The sequence below is a fragment of the Bicyclus anynana genome, chromosome 7 (genome assembly GCF_947172395.1).
Source record: "Bicyclus anynana chromosome 7, ilBicAnyn1.1, whole genome shotgun sequence".
In the NCBI taxonomy this organism is placed as follows: domain Eukaryota; kingdom Metazoa; phylum Arthropoda; class Insecta; order Lepidoptera; family Nymphalidae; genus Bicyclus; species Bicyclus anynana.
This window is the reverse complement of record NC_069089.1, coordinates 10,531,287-10,550,543: the sequence shown is the minus strand read 5'-3', so window position 1 is coordinate 10,550,543 and position 19,257 is coordinate 10,531,287. Positions and strand designations below refer to the sequence as shown.

General features: G+C 37.4%; 1 protein-coding gene across 1 annotated transcript in view; it reads left to right on the top strand.

Moving 5' to 3' along the window:
- Positions 1 to 19,257, top strand: part of LOC112048556 (proteasome-associated protein ECM29 homolog) — a 28,906-nt gene that overhangs the window by 8,867 nt on the left and 782 nt on the right. The window contains exons 15-36 of the mRNA XM_052882395.1: positions 474 to 771; positions 1,484 to 1,658; positions 2,206 to 2,583; positions 3,166 to 3,512; positions 3,817 to 3,924; positions 4,016 to 4,129; positions 4,366 to 4,480; positions 4,688 to 4,871; positions 5,451 to 5,569; positions 5,825 to 5,994; positions 6,473 to 6,579; positions 7,361 to 7,490; positions 8,100 to 8,221; positions 9,649 to 9,868; positions 10,613 to 10,867; positions 13,283 to 13,472; positions 14,290 to 14,432; positions 14,754 to 14,905; positions 16,373 to 16,565; positions 16,914 to 17,052; positions 17,821 to 18,048; positions 18,796 to 18,867. Of these exons, the coding sequence (XP_052738355.1) occupies positions 474 to 771; positions 1,484 to 1,658; positions 2,206 to 2,583; positions 3,166 to 3,512; positions 3,817 to 3,924; positions 4,016 to 4,129; positions 4,366 to 4,480; positions 4,688 to 4,871; positions 5,451 to 5,569; positions 5,825 to 5,994; positions 6,473 to 6,579; positions 7,361 to 7,490; positions 8,100 to 8,221; positions 9,649 to 9,868; positions 10,613 to 10,867; positions 13,283 to 13,472; positions 14,290 to 14,432; positions 14,754 to 14,905; positions 16,373 to 16,565; positions 16,914 to 17,052; positions 17,821 to 18,048; positions 18,796 to 18,867 (3,959 nt within the window). The remainder of the gene's footprint in view (positions 1 to 473; positions 772 to 1,483; positions 1,659 to 2,205; positions 2,584 to 3,165; positions 3,513 to 3,816; positions 3,925 to 4,015; positions 4,130 to 4,365; positions 4,481 to 4,687; positions 4,872 to 5,450; positions 5,570 to 5,824; positions 5,995 to 6,472; positions 6,580 to 7,360; positions 7,491 to 8,099; positions 8,222 to 9,648; positions 9,869 to 10,612; positions 10,868 to 13,282; positions 13,473 to 14,289; positions 14,433 to 14,753; positions 14,906 to 16,372; positions 16,566 to 16,913; positions 17,053 to 17,820; positions 18,049 to 18,795; positions 18,868 to 19,257) is intronic.

Here is a 19,257-nt window from a genome sequence, read left to right as displayed (position 1 = left end):
CATTGTGGCTGTTAAGTTATGTAAATGTACAACGATAGTCCAAATGAGAATAAACGCAAAGTGAGCTCGAAATTCAAGCCTCAGCTTGTTGCAAACTATAATAGTAACGAATCAATTTTAAATATATTAGTAAAAAATGGTTCAGTGTAATGTTTTATAAAGACATCGTATGTATATTGACTTGCAACATCTAAAAAAAATTATCAAAGGAATTATCATTTGTCGCTAAGACCCAGAAATAGGAATAATTCTTATTGATAGTAAATTTTCGCAACCGTTTAACATACTTTATGTTAGTGCCCAGTAACACTACCACCAGGAAGTATCTGCTGTTATGGTAGATTATGGTTTTTGTAATGGTCCGATTTGTCCAATTATTTTTAAACAAAATCTATCATGCATTGAGAGAAATCGAGTCATATTTATAAAATCTTTCCAAAAGATTATACAAATGTTAAATATTATGTTTTTAGTCAAGATGACGTTTCAACGGAAGCATTAAAATATCTGTACGGTACATCACGTCCGAATGAAATAGACGACGTCGTTAACAACGTGTCTACAAAAGAAACCAATGTAGTTAACATCGATGAGGACGCATCCTCTAAAGATAAAGACACAGCGCAAGAGAAACTCAAAGTACCAAAGTTCACGGATGTGGTCAACTACATATGGGATCAGATGAATAAAAGGAAGAAGGGTTCGAATGCTAAACACAGGTTTGTGGTTGGGAATCACGTTTTGCAGTTTCATCCACAGACATATCAAGAAGTGAGTATCAATCATCATCATCATCATCATCATCATCATCATCATCATCATCATCATCATCATCATCATCATCATCATCGTCATCATATCAGCCGATGGACGTCCACTGCATGACATAGGCCTTTTGTAGGGACTTCCAAACATCACGATTCTGAGCCGCCTGCGTCCAGCAAAACCTTGCGGCTTGCTTGATGTCGTCAGTCCACCTAGTAGGTGTCAACCAACACTGGCCTTTCTAGTGCGGGGTGGCCATTCCATCACCTTGGGACCCCAAAGTTCATCGGCTCCTAGAACTATGTGCCCCGTCCATTGCCACTTCAGCTTCACAAGACTAAGTTCTTCTAAAGATATCCTGATTTCTGATTCGATCACACAGAGATACTCCAAACATTATTATGTTCTATCGCCTGTGTGACTCTGAGTCATAGTCAGGCCCATAGTTAGCGACCATGTCTAGGAATTCCATATTATATCATCACTGGCAACACACGCTGTTCGTAGACTTGTGTTTAGGCACTGGCAAAAGTTGCACCGATTGAATACAATATACAAGCTGCTTAGAGGATATTTTTTGACTAGTTTTATCTAGTTTTTTTCTAATAAATATTTTGTCACTTATCATTAGGTGAGTAGAATACAAGGGATAAGTTTACTGAAAGTACTGAAATGCATTACAAAATTCTTTCGTAAAATGTAAATTGTACGTTTGCAGATTTTAAGATATTTAAGAATGTGTCTAAACCGCGACGCAGATCTTAAAGATTGTTCAAACCATCCCAATGCCACCTCGCCAATCCTGGCCAAATACTTTCAAGAGAATTTGTTGGAAACTGAAGCATTGGATAGATATTTGACGATGATAACTTCACTTTTGAACGCTTCTCCAGGTATGTAATTATAATATAATAATTAAATAAGAAAAATTATAAAATAATAGTATTAATAAAACTTTTATTACAATTTTTTTTAATACTACAAACTATAGTTAGAACTATTTCCTAGATCATATTGATTGGGGAGATTTTTTACTAAAGGACTTCATAAATTAAAGCTCATGCAGTACAGTTAATTTTAAGTTAAGTAACAAAATGTAAAACAACGGCTTCGTAATAAAAAAGAAAAATAATAAATTATCACGCGAGCCATGCAAAATGTCACTTTTTATACGAGTACATTTACAAACACCAAATATGTATTAAACATCTACATACATTTAATGCGGGAATATAATGTCTCAAACGGTGACGGAAAAACATCGTAAAGAAACAGAATTTTCTTAATTCTTTGCGTGTGTGAGGTCTGCCAATCCGCATTGGGACAGCGTGGTGGACTATAATTGGCGCCTAACCCCTCTTATTCTGAGAGGAGACTCAATCTCAGCAGTGAGCCAAATATGGGTTGATAATTGCCAATACATTTAATTCCTGTTTATAGGTGCCATGCCTCTAACATGCTTCTTGGATATTGTCGGTTGTGTGCCGACAAAAATGGCTGAAAAATACACTGCACTGTTACCATTTTTGAAAAATCTTTTCGCAACAAGCACTAAAGAAGACATCCGTGAAATATCCGCGGCCATTTACGCTATAATTGTTGTCCATACTAATAATAAAACAGAAATAGAGAAGGAGATTAAGGAGTGTGTTGAACAGTGCCGAAGTAACAAGAACTTGGAGGCACAGTGCGGGTATATAATGGCGTTTACACATTTGTGTGACAGATGTATAGTTCTGGCGAAACGTAACAAGTTTGGTGGAAAAGGCTTCAATTCGAGTAATTGGGAACCTTATAAAGAGGGAGTAGTCTGTCTGGGTGAGTAACAAGCTTATAAGTTAAACTTACTACTTAACGATAAGGCTGCCTTTTGTATGCTGATCTCTTTTTAATATGTTTTAATTTCACTTGTATTTGTCTTTGTGGTGTGCAAATAAAGTATTTCTATCTATCTATAACTAGTATAAAAATAAACTTGTTTTTGTTATCCTTTATAAGTTAGCCCTTGGCTACAATGTCTCTTGATGATAAGTGATGATGCAATCTAAGATGAAAGCGGGCTAACTTATAAATAGGATGAAAATCGACACCCCATTCGGTTTCTACACGACATCGTACCGCAACGACATGCACATTGCAACGGAATAGAAGACATTCAATAAATTGAAAGGAATTCAAACCCAATCTTAGATTGAAGACTATTATTTATAAAATGTATAATATAAACAATATAATATAATATACATAGTTCAAAATAATACCGTGAAACTCTGATATCAAATAAAATTTCCTGGCTCAGTTTGTTTGCACCATTATAGCTTTAATTTTTAACATAACTTCTCAACGCAAAAAAAGTAAAATGTAAAAAGGAATTTGAGTTATTTAATTTTGTTTTTTCAGCCAACTTCTTGTCAAATGCTCAAACACTTTTAGTCAGTACATCATGTACTGCAATATCGCTTTTAGTTCGATGTTCAGCTTTGCCATTACCGAACTGCTCTTCCCAGCAAGAGGCGCTCATTGCGAGCGACAATCCATTCAAAGTTAATCAAAATGACTTAACTGTTACCGACGAAGAAGTAACGAAATTCTCAGTGGCCGATAGATTGTTCAAAATAGTTGGAAATGCAAAAATACCCTCAAAAGTTAAGGAACGAGCGCTGTACACGTTAGGTTTAATGTGCACCGGCGAGAGATTTGTGTTCTCCAAACAAATTGTCAAAGGATTCTTGCAAATGGCTAAAGATGTAAGTGTTACATTAATTAAATATTTATTTGGAGTAAGAGTTACTCGGCGGATGTTAATTACATTAGCTGTACTGTGTAATTAAACTTGAAGGTGATCCAATATTAAAAACACCCTGTCTCAGTTTGTGGTGCTCTTCTCGGACGAAAGCGCGTTTGGAACCCTCGTAACTTGAATTTTGTCTTTATCTAGAGTGAAATATACTTTGATGTCGATATTTTCGATATTAAAATTACAATTTAGTCAATTACATTATACTGAAGTATGGAATGCACGTTAATTTATTTTACGATTTATTATTTTAGAGTAAAGAATTTGAAATACATCTACAAATAGGCGAATCATTAGTACTGTGCGTCGAAGGTGTCAATTCTAACGAGAACAGAGATCTATGGACTGAACTACCTAAAGAGGTAAAAAATCTGTATAATTTATAAAAAGACAAACATATACATAATCAAATGTATAATAATATATTTTGCTCTTTTTATATGTATTTCGTAGGGTGATGCGAAAATAAAAGATATAGAAGCGCTGAAGGAAAATGATGATTTGCTCAAATGGCTATTATTAGAGTTATTCAAAATTGGGAAGCATCCACATCCACACTCTAGACAGGTGAGTTTCCAAGAAAATTGCAACAAAACAAAGCTTTACTTTTTTATAAACTTGCCTATTTATTTCTATTTTACGATGTTGTATTTTATATCCTGCAAGTATTAGAAAGCATTAATTTCTGAAATATTTCACTAATTCATACTCAAAAGTACAAACAAGTTCTACTAAGAATATGTAGCTATTTCTAGGATTTTATGTGTATTTTAACAAACTTATATTATGCGTATTTTATTTAGGCGACGAGTATTTGGTTGTTGGCGTTACTGAAAAATTGTTCTGATCGAGAGCCCATAAAGGACTCACTGCAAGAACTTCAGGACAAATTCATGGATTTCCTTTCAGAGAATAGTGGTGAGTTGTCTAGTATGATTAGATCGTTATTAGCTTTAGTTCCAAGTTAAATCTTCATTTGACCTGGGTATGATCAAATTTTAGATTTATTAGTTCATCCTGGATATTTTGAAGGGTCAGTATCAGCCGACCTATCTTTTTAATTTTTTAACATGACAAAATCTTCATGAATACCTTTTTAATAATACAGTGTGACTAATTTCGCAGATATCGTCCAAGATGTAGCCAGCAAAGGGCTTAGTCTCGTGTATCAAAACTCCGATGATAGTCAGAAGAAGGCGCTAGTAGCGCAGATTATAGAACAGCTGACGAGCGGGAAGCGGTCCGTGGCACAAGTCACTGAGGATACCAAGATATTTGAGGAAGGACAACTTGGGACTGCTCCCACTGGGTATGATGATATTAATCGTTTATAGTATAAGATTAAAGCTGCGAAAGCCTAGTGGATATGACCTCTGCCTTTTCTACAATCTCTTTTCTAGAATCTCCTTGTGCCTTCGGAATCGGAGGGCGAAGGTTCGTATCCGGTCTAGGGCCACCTCCACTTTTCACTCATGTGCATTTTAAGAAATTATATATAACGTGTTTCAAATGGTGAAGGATAAACATCGTGAGGAAACCTGCATACCTAAGATTTTTTTTGATTCTGTGTGTGTGAAGTCTGCCAATCCGCATTGGGCCTAACCCCTCACATTCTGAAACCTGTGCTGAACAGTGAACCGAATGTGGGTTGTTACTGATGATGATGAGGATTGTTGAAGAATGCAGATTCAGATCTAAAGCCCTGGGGTTTTGAATCAAGAACCTGTCGAGTCATAAAGTAATTAACTATGCATGTAAGAAGTTCTCAACTACGAAAGAGTTTTAAAATAGCTGCCTACCACTACTACACCCATTCAAAAAAAAATTGCAGCAAATATATTTGGTTAAATATAGGGTTTAAAATAATGTTTTTTTGTCATTGTTTTAGTGGCAACCTTTCTACATACAAAGAACTATGTTCCCTGGCTTCGGATTTAAATCAACCAGATCTGCTGTACAAGTTTATGCATTTGGCTCATCACAATTCTATGTGGAATTCCAAAAGAGGTCAGTATGACAAAACTTATTGAAATTTACATAATGTACCAGGAGACTAGTAATCTTAGCATTCCATGGATTCGCCGTGCGGATGCCGGGTCCATCGCGTGGTAGAGAGAAAAACTCCGAGCAGAGTCCTGAACTTGTGACTACGGGATGTAGGGTTAAGGAATTCCTTGACGATCGATCAACACTCCCCGTTCTCTACTCGTGTTGTTCTCCTAATGCCTAGCCAAATTAATATATTATTTATATACGTTTTAGGCGCAGCATTCGGTTTTCATTCGATCGCCCTGCAGGCCGGCGCGCAGTTGAGCGAGCACCTGCCACGGATCGTGCCGCGCCTGTACCGGTACCGGTTCGACCCCACGCCGCGCATACAGAACTCCATGGCCAGCATATGGCACGCCATCGTGCCCAACACGCAGCAGACTGTGAGTATCGGGATAAAATGTTTTTTTTTACAAGCTCGCAAAAAAATCAATGAAAAAATTGACAGAGAAAATCTGTGAGATTTTTTTTATAAATGATTTGTTTTGATCGGTGATGGGTACAGTAATTTATCCCAAAAATATCGTCAAAAATCATGACGGACTTGTTTGTACATCTTTAAAAGAAAAATATCTTCTATCTATTATTTCCTGAAGGAAGCATTTGCGTGAGACCACATTCAGTAGTAGGGTGCGACTGATATCAAACGGGTATTGGACGATTCGCGAACACATCGAAATAATATGAAAGCGACTGTCGAATGACTTAGTATACACGTACAAAACATTAATTGCTTGGTGGTAGTCTCCGTGTCATTAACAACTGTATAGAAAAAATGTTAAAAGTAAAAATGAACTTCATTCCTATTCATTAAGTTTGCTTTTTATCCGCATTTATTATATCTATAATAAAATTCTACAGGTGCACAAATATCACAAGGAGATATTGAACGACTTGGTGGCCAACATGACGTCGAACCAGTGGCGAGTGCGAATGTCCTGCTGTAACGCTTTGACTGACTTGTTAAGGTAAAATTATCTTTTATTCGCACACGTTAGCGACGGCGTCTGCGTGAAACCCTATCCCTACCCTAGGGTAGGGTAGGAGTAGGGTTGGGGAAATACCTATCCCTATGCTACCCCATGTATCGTATGTCCGTCTTCTGGTTCTAAGCTACCTCCACTAATTTCCAGCCAAATCAGTTTTTGAGTTATAAATAGTGAAATTAACACGACTTTCTTTTATATACATATAATAATGACGACCAAAGAAACGTCGAATCGAAAAAATCGCTCGCTTTTTCGCTACTACTCGTACATTGATTAACCATTTGATGATTTCCGAAAATGATTTTATACTTTTGAATTACGGTATTGAAGGAGTCTCTCTGGATCTACTGAACCGATTTTGAAAATTCTTTTACCATTAGAAAGCCCTCTTATTTGTGAGTGTCGTAGGCTTATCCCCGAACTAGGAGGACCCGAGCACCCTGTATATTTAGATTCCCACAGTAACGATAAATACGCGAGTGAAGCCGCGAGACGTCTGTTGATCTTTATATTACTGGTTGCATAAAGATTTGACAACTCTACACTAACAATCGAAATGTAGCCCTAACTTACAGTGGAATTCATAGTCGTAGGGACACCCCCAGAGGATCATTCAGCCGCTGAGTGTCGATTTTAACCTCTATTTGTTTGAGAATTTGACATTCAGCGGGTAAATGATTCACTGGGGCTGCCTACAACCTCTATGAATTCCACTTCAATTGTCCATTTCCAATTCCATTGTTTTGTGACAATCTTGCAGGGGAGCACAAAACCTGCGACAGTCGCTGGAACAGTTGCCGACAATTTGGTCGCAGCTGTTCCGCGTCATGGATGACGTGCACGAGGGCACGCGGCAGGCTGCTACCAGTACCGCCAATGTGCTATCCAAAGTAAGTACCTACTTTAACCTTTATCCTTTATTTAGCCAAAAAAAGAGAAATTACAATCTACTAGCTTACAAACACGTACTACGTCGGCCGTATAATAGTATATGGACATGATATTATGATGCATAGGTCTGGGTCATGCAAGGGTCTGGTTAAATAATTGGCTCAATATGTTTCTTGAAGAAAAATATTTTCTTTTGTCACTCTTCTAGGACAAAATGTTATTTTTTTTTGTATTATTTTTCTGTTACCAACAAGCTTAACAAACAAGAAAACGAACAAACAATCCTATCATAAGTCTTCTAGTCTTCAAAAATTATCGTAACACTCAGGCTGTATAATCAATTAAAGATGAATTAAAAATGTCGTATAACGTTGTAGCAAACTTTCTTTACTAAAAGATTTCATTATTAACGTAGAATTATCAAGATTTTTTAGATATAAATAAATTGCCGGGTGATTACGAGGTCTGGGCCGGGAATGGGCATTCCCTTTAACTTGATAATATAAACATTTGATAAATAATCATTTATTATGATCGTACCACCGGGAGCACACTAGTAATAAGAAAGTTAAAAAAAAATATATTCTTAATACATTTTTGGTCTACAGCTATGCATCCAGGCTTCAGATGTAAACCAAGGTAAAGACGGGAAGGAAATCGTGTCAGCCATATTGCCTGTTCTACTTGATACAGGGATCACAAACCTTGTCAAAGAAGTAAGAAGTGTTAGGTGAGTACAGTCTTTTGGTAACAACTTTTATATAAATGTGTAAATCATTCGTCGAGACTCCTTTTCTTTTTCGATTATAATCTAATTCTGTGAATAGAATCAATCAATCAATCAATCATCATTTATTAGCATAAAACATGTGGTAAAAGATTACAAATAATTTCAGACATGTACAATGTTTTCGCCTTGCAGGGCGTGCAAGTTTCACAAAATATTAGCAAGCCAAGCAACTTGAAATTATATAATTACAAAATCATATTATCATATATTATAATCAAAACTTTTATCAGACGTTATTTTTACAGTTTCTTTCCACATCTTTAAAATATGACTTATATTACTGTTCCCTCCAAAAGTCAGTCAGGAAGATACGATACCAATCCAAGCGATTGACTTATGACGAAAATCTGACGAATTCAAGCGATATACGTATGACGAAAAAATTACGAATCCAAGCGACGTCATCCAGTTCCGACAGAAAATCCTCTACGCAGCACGTTTGCAAACAATGTCAAAGTTGCTGACAGCAGCGGGTAATTTGATGATGCAATCTAAGATAACAAAGCAGGCTAACTTGTTAGGAGTAGGATGAAAATCCACACCCCTTTCGGTTTCTACACGACATCGTAACGGAATGCTAAATCGCTTGGCGATACGTCTTTGCCAGGTAGGGTGGTAACAAGCCACGGCCGTAGCCTCCCAGCTGTGTTTTTGCCGCGTGGTGGGCTAGCTTGAGTCCGCCAAGTTGTCGTCCTTGAGTAGAGTAGCAGACAGTGTCTTACTCGCAAATCTGTATTACAAAGAAATGGTCTCATCATGAGTAAAATATAAGAGACGTTTTTTTTAAAAAAACTTATAATAAAGTCCTGTAAAGCAAAATTATCAATTTCTTCTATTCGCTTCTATCATTCAACAACTTATAATCTACTACACACATATCCTCTCCCACACACTCCAACCACCTCTTTTTTATCCTTCCTTTCCTCTTATATGTCTTTCTTTCAATTTCAACATTCTTCTGGTATATGACTTTCATCCCTCCACATGACATGTCCATACCAAACTAGGTATAGTATTAAAAGGCTTAATACTATGTAAATTAAAAAAAAAAACTTTCTTTTGTAATTTACAAACAGTGTCAAAGTTAGTGACAGCAGCGGGTAACAGTCTAGCGCCATTTTTGCCGCGTTTGGTGCCCGAACTAGTGGGCGCGGCGGGCGAACTCGAGTCCGCCAAACTGTCGTACTTAAGTAGAGTACTAGCAGACAGGCGTCTTACTCGCAAATCTGTATTACAAAAAAATGGCCTCATCATGAGTTAAATATAAGAGACGTGTATAAAAAGACTTATAATAAACTCCTGTAAAGCTTTAAGTTGTTTGGTTAATTTTGCCTATATTTTATTTTAATAAATACTTTCCTTTGTAGTTTACAAACAGTGTCAAAGTTAGTGACAGCAGCGGGTAACAGCCTAGTGCCATTTTTGCCGCGTTTGGTGCCCGCACTAGTGGGCGCGGCGGGCGAACTCGAGTCCGCCAAACTGTCGTACTTGAGTACGGCGCTAGCGGACACTGGCACGCGCGAGTTGTTGGACGATATGCGCGCCAATGCAGCGCGACACCACTATACCACTGACACCGTTGTAAAGGTACGTTACACCAAATGTAATGTTACTATATAGGTAGTGGCGTGTAAGTCTAGTGCTGACTAAAACGCGAAGGGTTAACTGCGCATCGTTAATGTCGCACGCGCAATACACAGAAAGTGTAGTGTAGAAGTTGCGGTATTCGTGCGGGAAACGGAATGAGACTCAAAATCAATAGGCTAGTTGACGCTTTTTTTTATTTGTTCATTATCGTTAAAAAATATTTAAAAATATTTCAAGAAATCTGATAATTATTTTCAATCTAGTAGAGATTGAAAATAATTAGATAATTTTTATTTTCAAAATGTTTTTTTCGCAATAGGAGCCAAAACGCTATCGACCATGATGGTCTGTATTTTATCTGTGTCATGACGCCCCATAAACCCATAAGCGTGTAATAACAAAACTGAGTGAAGCAAAAAATTGGATATGCCTTAGTTTGACGTTCATTCCTCAAGACATCAAGTAACATCGTGACGTCACAAAATGGACGATAGTGTTTTGGAAAAAAATAAAATACAAGATTTTAAAATTAAGTTTTATAAGAAATCCTTAACTAATATTTATTAAAATTAGATGTATTTCGGACCCTTAATCTATATATAAGTCAACTACCCTATTGCCGCTACGCATGCCCACTCTTCGTCCCTCGTCCCTCGTCGGTTCCGGTCATTATCATTATCCGTTAGTGATAGTGATACTAGATAAGCAACAGCTACTAATTAACTTTTTCTAATGTCTTTCTAGTGTATGCCGTTCATAACCATAGAAACGTTCAAAGAAATGCTACCAAGTATTCTAGAACTGACGAAGTCTCCGCAACTGGGCACGAAGGTGGCGTGCGCACATTTCCTAGTCCTCGCCACACACTACCTGAGAGTCGACCTGGAACCTGTCGCTGGCAAGATCATGACCAATCTATTGAATGGAATTTTCGATAGAAATGCTACCGTTAGAAAAAATTACGCTGAAGCACTGGGTCAAGTGTCTGCTTATGCTAAGGTATATTGATATTTTAATTAAGAAATTTTGGTTATGGTATTGTAGGAAATAGTAGTCTGACACGGATATGACGTCAGGTGGCGCGACTTGTTTCCGTAAAGAGTAGGGAGTTAGAGAGGGGTACTGATCGGTTGACGGGAATGACTTGCGACATATGCTCGTGGCGTTCGAGCCGTCCACATTATTATTTGTAGTGTTATTCTTTATGGGTTACTTGGGATAGGCGGGAAGAGTGACTTAAGTGAAAAAGTTGAGTGGGAGTGTTTGTTAACTGTCAAGGGGCCCTTAACCCTACACACAGCGTTCACAAGTGCGTGACTCCACTCAAGGTAATTTTCTGCCATTCTACGGTCTTATATTTTGATTTGTTAATTAAGTTGTCCTGACAAATATTGTGAATTATAGCCTTTGTTCGACATTGGTTTTCTTATTGTTTGTAAACCACTTCTGAATCTGCTAAAAGTATGTTATCAACTAAATTGTCGGTCCATCGATAATTTTTCTATATAATACTAGCGGATGCCCGCGACTTCGTCCGCGTGAAACTCGATGTAAACTTTCAACTACCCCTACCCTACCCCTACCCTACCCCTACCCCTACCCTACCCCTACCCTACCCCTACCCTACCCCTACCCTACCCTACCCCTACCCTACCACTACCCTACCCCTACCCCTTTTTCTAATTATTATTAATATGAACTTTATACAATAACAATAAAGCTCAAATTGACTACGTTTTAGTTACAAATCATTTGTATGGGAAAAAGAAAAGGGCTATTTTAGGGTTTTTGCCAAAAAATTAAAGTTTATAATTAACAATTAAAAAATAGGGGTTGATCGTAGAGGGGTGAAAAATTGAAAGTATTATGAGATTTTTTATTGTAAGTCATCAAAAAATAAAAAAAAATTTTACCAAAAAAAATTATAGTTTTTAATTAACAAATAAAATATAAGGGTTGATCGTAGAGGGGTGAAAATTTAGGGTTGTATGTATTTTTGTATGCTGTGTCATAAAAAAATAAAAACAAAAAATTTTGCCTAAAAAATAAAACAAAAAATTTAGGGGTGGACTACCCTTAACATTTAGGGGGATGAAAAATAGATGTTGGCCGATCCTCCACCCTGGCCGACAATCACGCTAAGGATCACAAAAATCGGTCGAGCCGTTTCGGAGGAGTTCAAGTTCGAACACCGCGACACGAGAATTTTATATATTAGACTAGCAGACCCGCTCAAGCTTCGCTTTGACTTATGATGCACTTCTTCCCTATCCCTACCCTACTTCTACCCTACTCCAACCCTACCCCTACATTACCTCAACCCTACCCCTACCCTAGTCATACCCTACTTTTACCCTACCCCTAGGATTTAGGGGTTTGAAAAATAGATGTTGGCCTATTCTCATAGATACCGGATAAGCACAAAAAATTTCATCAAAATCGGTCAAGCCGTTTCGGAGGAGTATGGCAACGAACACTGTGACACGAGAATTTTATATATTTGACTAGCGGATGCCCGCGACTTCGTCCGCGTGAAACTCGATGTAAACTTTCAACTACCGCTACCCTACCCCTACCCTACCCCTACCCTACCCTACCCTACCCCTACCCTACCCCTACCCTACCCCTACCCTACCCTACCCCTACCCTACCCCTACCCTACCCTACCCCTACCCTACCCTACCCCTACCCCGTTTTCTAATTATTATTAATATGAACTTTATACAATAACAATAAAGCTCAAATTGACTACGTTTTAGTTACAAATCATTTGTATGGGAAAAAGAAAAGGGCTATTTTAGGGTTTTTGGCAAGTAATTAAAGTTTATAATTAACAAATAAAAAATAGGGGTTGATCGTAGTGGGGTGAAAAATTGAAAGTATTATGAGATTTTTTATTGTAAGTCATCAAAAAATAAAAAAAAAAATTACCAAAAAAAATTATAGTTTTTAATTAACAAATAAAATATAAGGGTTGATCGTAGAGGGGTGATAATTTAGGGTTGTATGTATTTTTGTATGCTGTGTCATAAAAAAATAAAAACAAAAAATTTTGCCTAAAAAATTAAAAAAAAAAATTAGGGGTGGACTACCCTTAACATTTAGGGGGATGAAAAATAGATGTTGGCCGATTCTCCACCCTGGCCGACAATCACGCTAAGGATCACAAAAATCGGTCGAGCCGTTTCGGAGGAGTTCAAGTTCGAACACCGCGACACGAGAATTTTATATATTAGATATACATACACTAATAATTAAAAAAAAATAAACAGTCCTCCAAACATGCTTAACTCATCTCAAAAAAAAATTAAATCTAACTTAGTCTTTGAGATATGCGCGGAAAAACATACAGACATACAAACATGGAGTATGATGCTAATATGCATAAACTTCTGATCACAATTGTATTTTTAGCCTCAGTCAATAGAGAAGTTGATGAAAAAATTAGTAACTTTGTACGAAACAAAGGAAGATGACGCGTCCAGGTCGGCTATAGCTTTAACTCTGAAGTCCGTGGCTAAAGCCAAGATTGAGCACATTAAGGACAACGAGGAGATATTAGCGCCAGTTGTCTTCTTAGCCATGCACGCTCCTAAAGATGATGGTGAGAATAAACAAATGATATATATTGATGGCAAATATCTAATTAATAACTATTTAGATATTTGCCACCAAGCCTTAAAGATAATGAATTTATAAATGTAAAGGATGTTTGGAGACAATTGAATCTTCACACAATAAGTAAAATTAAATGTTTTATGTAATGACCAGCGGACGCCCGCGACTTCGTCCGCGTGGAAATCAATGTAAACTTTCTATTCTATTTCACCACTTTAGGGGTTGAATTTCAAAATTTCTTGAGTCAGATTCTATTTCGTATTTTTTTAATGATTTATGAACACATTTTTAAAACTATTTTAGGGTCCATTTACCAAAATTCATCTTGATTAGTTCAGACTTACTTTCGCGTTTAAAATATTAGTATAGATTAATTAATAAATATTGTAAAGAATGATTTTAAAAGAGCAATTACTGAGTTTAACTATTGAATTTATCGCCAGCATTTATCAGTAAAACCTGTCTTTTATAGTGGTTGAGTCTACAAATAGTAAAACGACATTTTAAAAATGCTTGGAAAGTAATCGTTTTAAAAAACGAATTTTGATTTGATTTGCCTATATCTCGCATTATATCAAAATATCTACCAATAAATTAGATCTTAAATTATCAGTTTTAATTGTAAATTTTATTATTAATTACGTAAGTTTTGCATGGTTTTTGGAAACCTGAACTTTCAGTTTTCAGTACGCCAGAAATGGTCGAATACATAATTATACTGTGTGTATTCTCAACAAATAAATGAATAAATGAGTGACTAGATTGCTATCAAATTGAAATTTATGATTCTTTATTGTATATAGATTCAACTACGGTGGAAACATTTGAAGAGATCTGGTCTGACATGAGTCCGACTCGCGAGAGCGGCATCCGACAGCACCTGCCCGAAATACGCGCTTATATCGAGCAGGCGCTGCTTTCCGGTAGCTGGACCAAGAAAGTTCAGGTCAGTTTTCATTGTACTAATTATATTTGCTCTTTTTTAAATTTATAACGTCAGAGTCAGCAAGGAACTGTGTGGCATTACATCGTGCTAACTACCTCTAGAGTATTTCTCTTTTGTTTTTCTCTTCCTGTTGACTAAACAATTCAATGACGAACCTAATGTTCAAAACCATCAATTATAACAGTAAAGATACCGTAGAGGATACACTAGAAACAAATCCTACAACATCAGCCTAAGCCGATTTTCTATTGTGGTTCTTATTTCACACTGATACTGTTGTAAACGTATTTATAGATATGATAAAATTTTGTAATTTTTCAGGCAGCGAATGCAATAAAAACAATATGCAAAGAGATGTCGAGTGGTTTAGGCGACGAGCGGGAGCCGTTTATTCGATCTTTGCTGGCGGCAGTGCAGGGGAAGACGTTCGATGGCAAACAGCACATTCTAGAAGCTTTGGCGGATTTGTGTGTGTGAGTTAATGTATAACTTTATTTACTAACCTATGTGTATGCACATTTTTAAACCTAAGGACAATACAATAAGATCGTCTTTGTTCAAATTAAATATAATTATTAATATGATTCTTGGAAGTACTGTTTAATCTATACTTTTATGCTTATATTATAAAGCTGAAGAGTTTGTTTGTTTGTTTGATTGAACGCGCTAATCTCAGGAATTCTTTCAGTATTAGATAGCCCATTTATCGAGGAAGGCTATAGGCTATATATTATCCCCGTATTCCTATGGGAACGAGAACCGGGCGGCATCAGTTAGTATAATAAGATACTAATAATAATAATAATCGTTATTAAATAAGCAAATTACTTTCGTTAACCATCTGAATGGTTGATTGTCACGAAGACACCATTTGATAGATCGATTTTTCTACGTAAATTCCAATTGTGAAACTGATTTTCGGCTGCAGTCTTTCAAGTTTTGATATGGGGTTATTTAATGGGTTGATAAACAAATCGCTCAAAATGAGTTTTGGAAGTGTAAAATGGGCGGTAATTAATCACTTAAAAGCACTGACACATATTCGCTATTAAAGGGATAACTAAAGACTATAAAATCCCTGCCAACCTGAATTCTTTTACATGGGCTTCCCATCTTGCTAGTGAGATATTATTTTGATCAGATGATGAGCCCTGTGTAGCGTAGGAAGGAATGCCTGCCGGGTTTGACTAACACTTGTAGGTGTAGGATGCGTCAAAGAAATATCTCGTGATAAGAGAAACATTGTTCAATAGCAGTATAATCGTAAATTTGGCTCTTTTGTCCCATCGCAACGAAAGATAAATAAATATTTTCGATTTCCCCGCTATTGTCGCCGACAATATGTCTCACTGAGCGCGTGTCCTAGGCCTACTGATAATAATCCCTACTGTAGCCTGAAGACGAAAGTCTTGGAACAGTGCGTGTTGCCAGTGACGACCTAAGGATCCGAGACTTGGTCGCTAACTATGGGCCTTATAAGAAGGCTTATAGTCACTCAGCGGGCAATGGAGCGAGCTATGCTTGGAGTTTCTCTGCATGATCGAATCAGAAATGAGGATATCTGCAGACGAACCAAATTCACTGATATATCTCAGCGAGTCGCGAAGCTGAAGTGGCAATGGGCAGGCCACATAGTTCGAAGAGCCAATGAACTTTGGGGTACCAAGGTGCTGGAATGACGACCCCGCACCGAAAAGTGCAGTGTTGGTTGACCCCCCACTAGGTGGTCCGAGGATATTAAGCGAGTTGCAGGGAGCCGCTGAATGCTGGCGGTTCGAGACCGTTGTGCTTGGAGGTCCCTGCAAGAGGCCTATGTCCAGCAGTGAACGTCCTTCGGCTGATTATGATGATGATAGTCTAAAATCTCATCAACCTACTTGTTTCTGCAATTTCCACCATCCATGTGGGTAGTAGGATGTCCTATGCTCATTCCTGTGCAGGATCAAGGAAGGCACGCCGGCCGTGTCGCAAGTGCTGGCGACGGAGTGCGTGGACGCGCTGGTGGTGGAGAGCCGCAAGCAGGAGCCGGTGTACAAGCGGCACGCGCTGGCCGCCCTGGCGCGCGCCTTCCCCGCCGCCTCCTGCGACCGCTTCCACCAGCTCTACGAGATCGTCAAACAGATTTTGTCCAAGGTCGGTACACTATCGAGACTCTACGAGATAGACAAATCAGTTTTGTCTAAGCTAAGAACACTACGATATTGAGACACTGCGAGATCAGCAAACAGATTTTTCCAAGACAGGTACACTATTGAGATACTGCGAGATCAGCAAACAGATTATGTCTACGTCAGGTACACTATCGAGAGACAACAAGATCAGCAAATAGATTTTGTCTGACATAGGAACACTGTCGAGACACTAAAACTAATACATAATCGAGAGACTACGATATCATCGAATAGGTTAAACTAATAGATTATTCAATGTTCATTTAGACTCACACGTACAAATTGATCATTAGTATTTTATAATTTGTAGGATGAACTAGCCATGGACAAAGACTCAGATGAAGAAGACAACGACGGCGTGAGACAACGGCGGGAACAATTGACGGCGTTGAAGGAAGCCTCCTATGATCTGTTGGGCAAGGCGTGGCCTAAGGACGCACACGCACAAGGTCCATTTTTATACTTTCCATGATATCACTATTATATGCATTAATTTCTGATTTTCAAATAAACAAATTATTTAAAGAGTTTTATTGTCATTTATGATGACTAAATGATAATATGTTTCACATTTTGTACAGTTTTTTATATAGTAATACTAGACGACGCCCGCGACTTCGTCCGCGTGGAATTCAGTTTATCACAAATCCCGCGGGAACCATGGATTTTTCCGGGTTAAAAAGTATTAGTAAGCCTATGTGTTAATTCAGAATAAAATCTATTTCCGTTCCAAATTTCAGCCAAATTGCTTCAGTAGCCGCAGCGTAAAAGACGAACAAACATATTTACACACAAACTTTCGCCTTTATAATATTAGTGTCATTATGAAAAGGAAATATTTCATTCTTTGTTTACATTGAATATTCTCTGAAACTACTGGAACAATTTGAAAATTTCTTTCACTATTAGAATTACATTACATTACCTGCATTATTTCTGATGAACATAGGCTATATATTTTCCCCGTTTTCCCACGGGAACAGCGTGGCATCTGCTAGTAATTTATGAACTGTTATAGAAAACCTGAAAGTAACCCAAATGCTAACTGAGGCTATGAATTATTACGGGTGTTTTTTATTTAAAAGCATATTCATCGAATAGGCGTGTGTTTGTTAAACACAAAATTTCTCACTTAGTTTTGTTTACAGGCAGTATTAAATATTATTATTTTTTATTTTGTCTAATTCATAAACCTATATCTATAAATAATTTTGTAGAAAAGTACCAAGATCTATTCTTTGAACACTGCTCAAAAGCATACCCAACGAGCTCTCGTTCGACGCAGCTGGCTATCTTAGCGTCCATTGCGTGCGTAGTAGAAAAACTCGCGGTACTGAGCTGTAGCGGGGAGCCGATGGAGACGGACAACGTAGCGCTGTCTAACGGAGACAAGGCGATCAGCAGCGTGACTGACCATGTGGCTGCTATTATTGAATATACACTCAGTAAGTTTTTTTTTATTCTCTACAAATTAGCCCTTGACTACAATCCCACCTGATGGTAAGTGATGATGCAGTCTAAGATGGAAGCGGGCTAACTTGTTAGGAGGAGGATGAAAATCCACACCCCTTTCGATTTCTACACGGCATCGTACCGAAACGCTAAATCGCTTGGTGGTACGTCTTTGTCTGTAGGATGGTAACTAGCCACGGCAAAAGCCTCCCACCAGCCAATTAAGAAAACCTCAATGGGCCCAGCCGGGGATCGAACCCAGGACCTCCGTCTTGTAAATCCACTGTCAGCGTAATCATTATCGTCATCGTCATCATCGTCATTTCATCAAATAAAAATCTTTACCTAATCTCGTGTCATAATATTCCAATTATGAAATGAAAAATTATATTATAATGGCTTCAATTATTCATATACATATTGTAATAAATTTAAGTTATTTTATAAACTGCTTTTTGTATGGAAAGTATGTAAAAATAACTTTTGGCCTTTTTACAGCTCTGGGTTTTTTATTTTTGAAAGTTTTTTTTTTATTTAACAGTCCATCTTTGTAGGTATATGATACTCCATGGTTAAAAGTATTTACTGAAATACATGTTTTTTAGGTTCCTATTTCATCGTTTTATACTATCGTTAACATTACAACAATAAAACAGTCTTAATTATTTGGTATTCCTCTGAATAAGCAGATTAACGATTGATAAACAAATATGCAATTAATACATTACTTTTGCTTACAGAGAACAGCAACCAAGTAAGGAATAGGAGAGATGCACTTAATATTATGGAAATCATAATAAAACGTTTAAAAGGTATTTTTAATAAAGTCAATTATTGTTTAATCAAAAATACATCTGTTGCAGACAAAATTTAACCAATGGCGGCGCAACCGGAAATACCACTATCTCTTTCATTGCGTTGGTATGAAAGACATGGGACTGGACGACTCCGACGAGATTTTGTCTATATTTTCCTTCACTGGTAGCACCTCAGTTGTAGTAAAATACCAGGATAGAACTTTGTCTGTATTTTTTTTAAAGAATATTTGCCATATCTTTTAAATACAACCGATATTCCCATTCCCCTCCAGCCAGTCTGAAAATACTGTATTAGGAGAGGATACGACAATAGTTCAACGGGGTGGGTATTGAACCGCCACCCCTCGGTGATGTGTCCGACCGCTCTTACCGTTAAGCTATTGA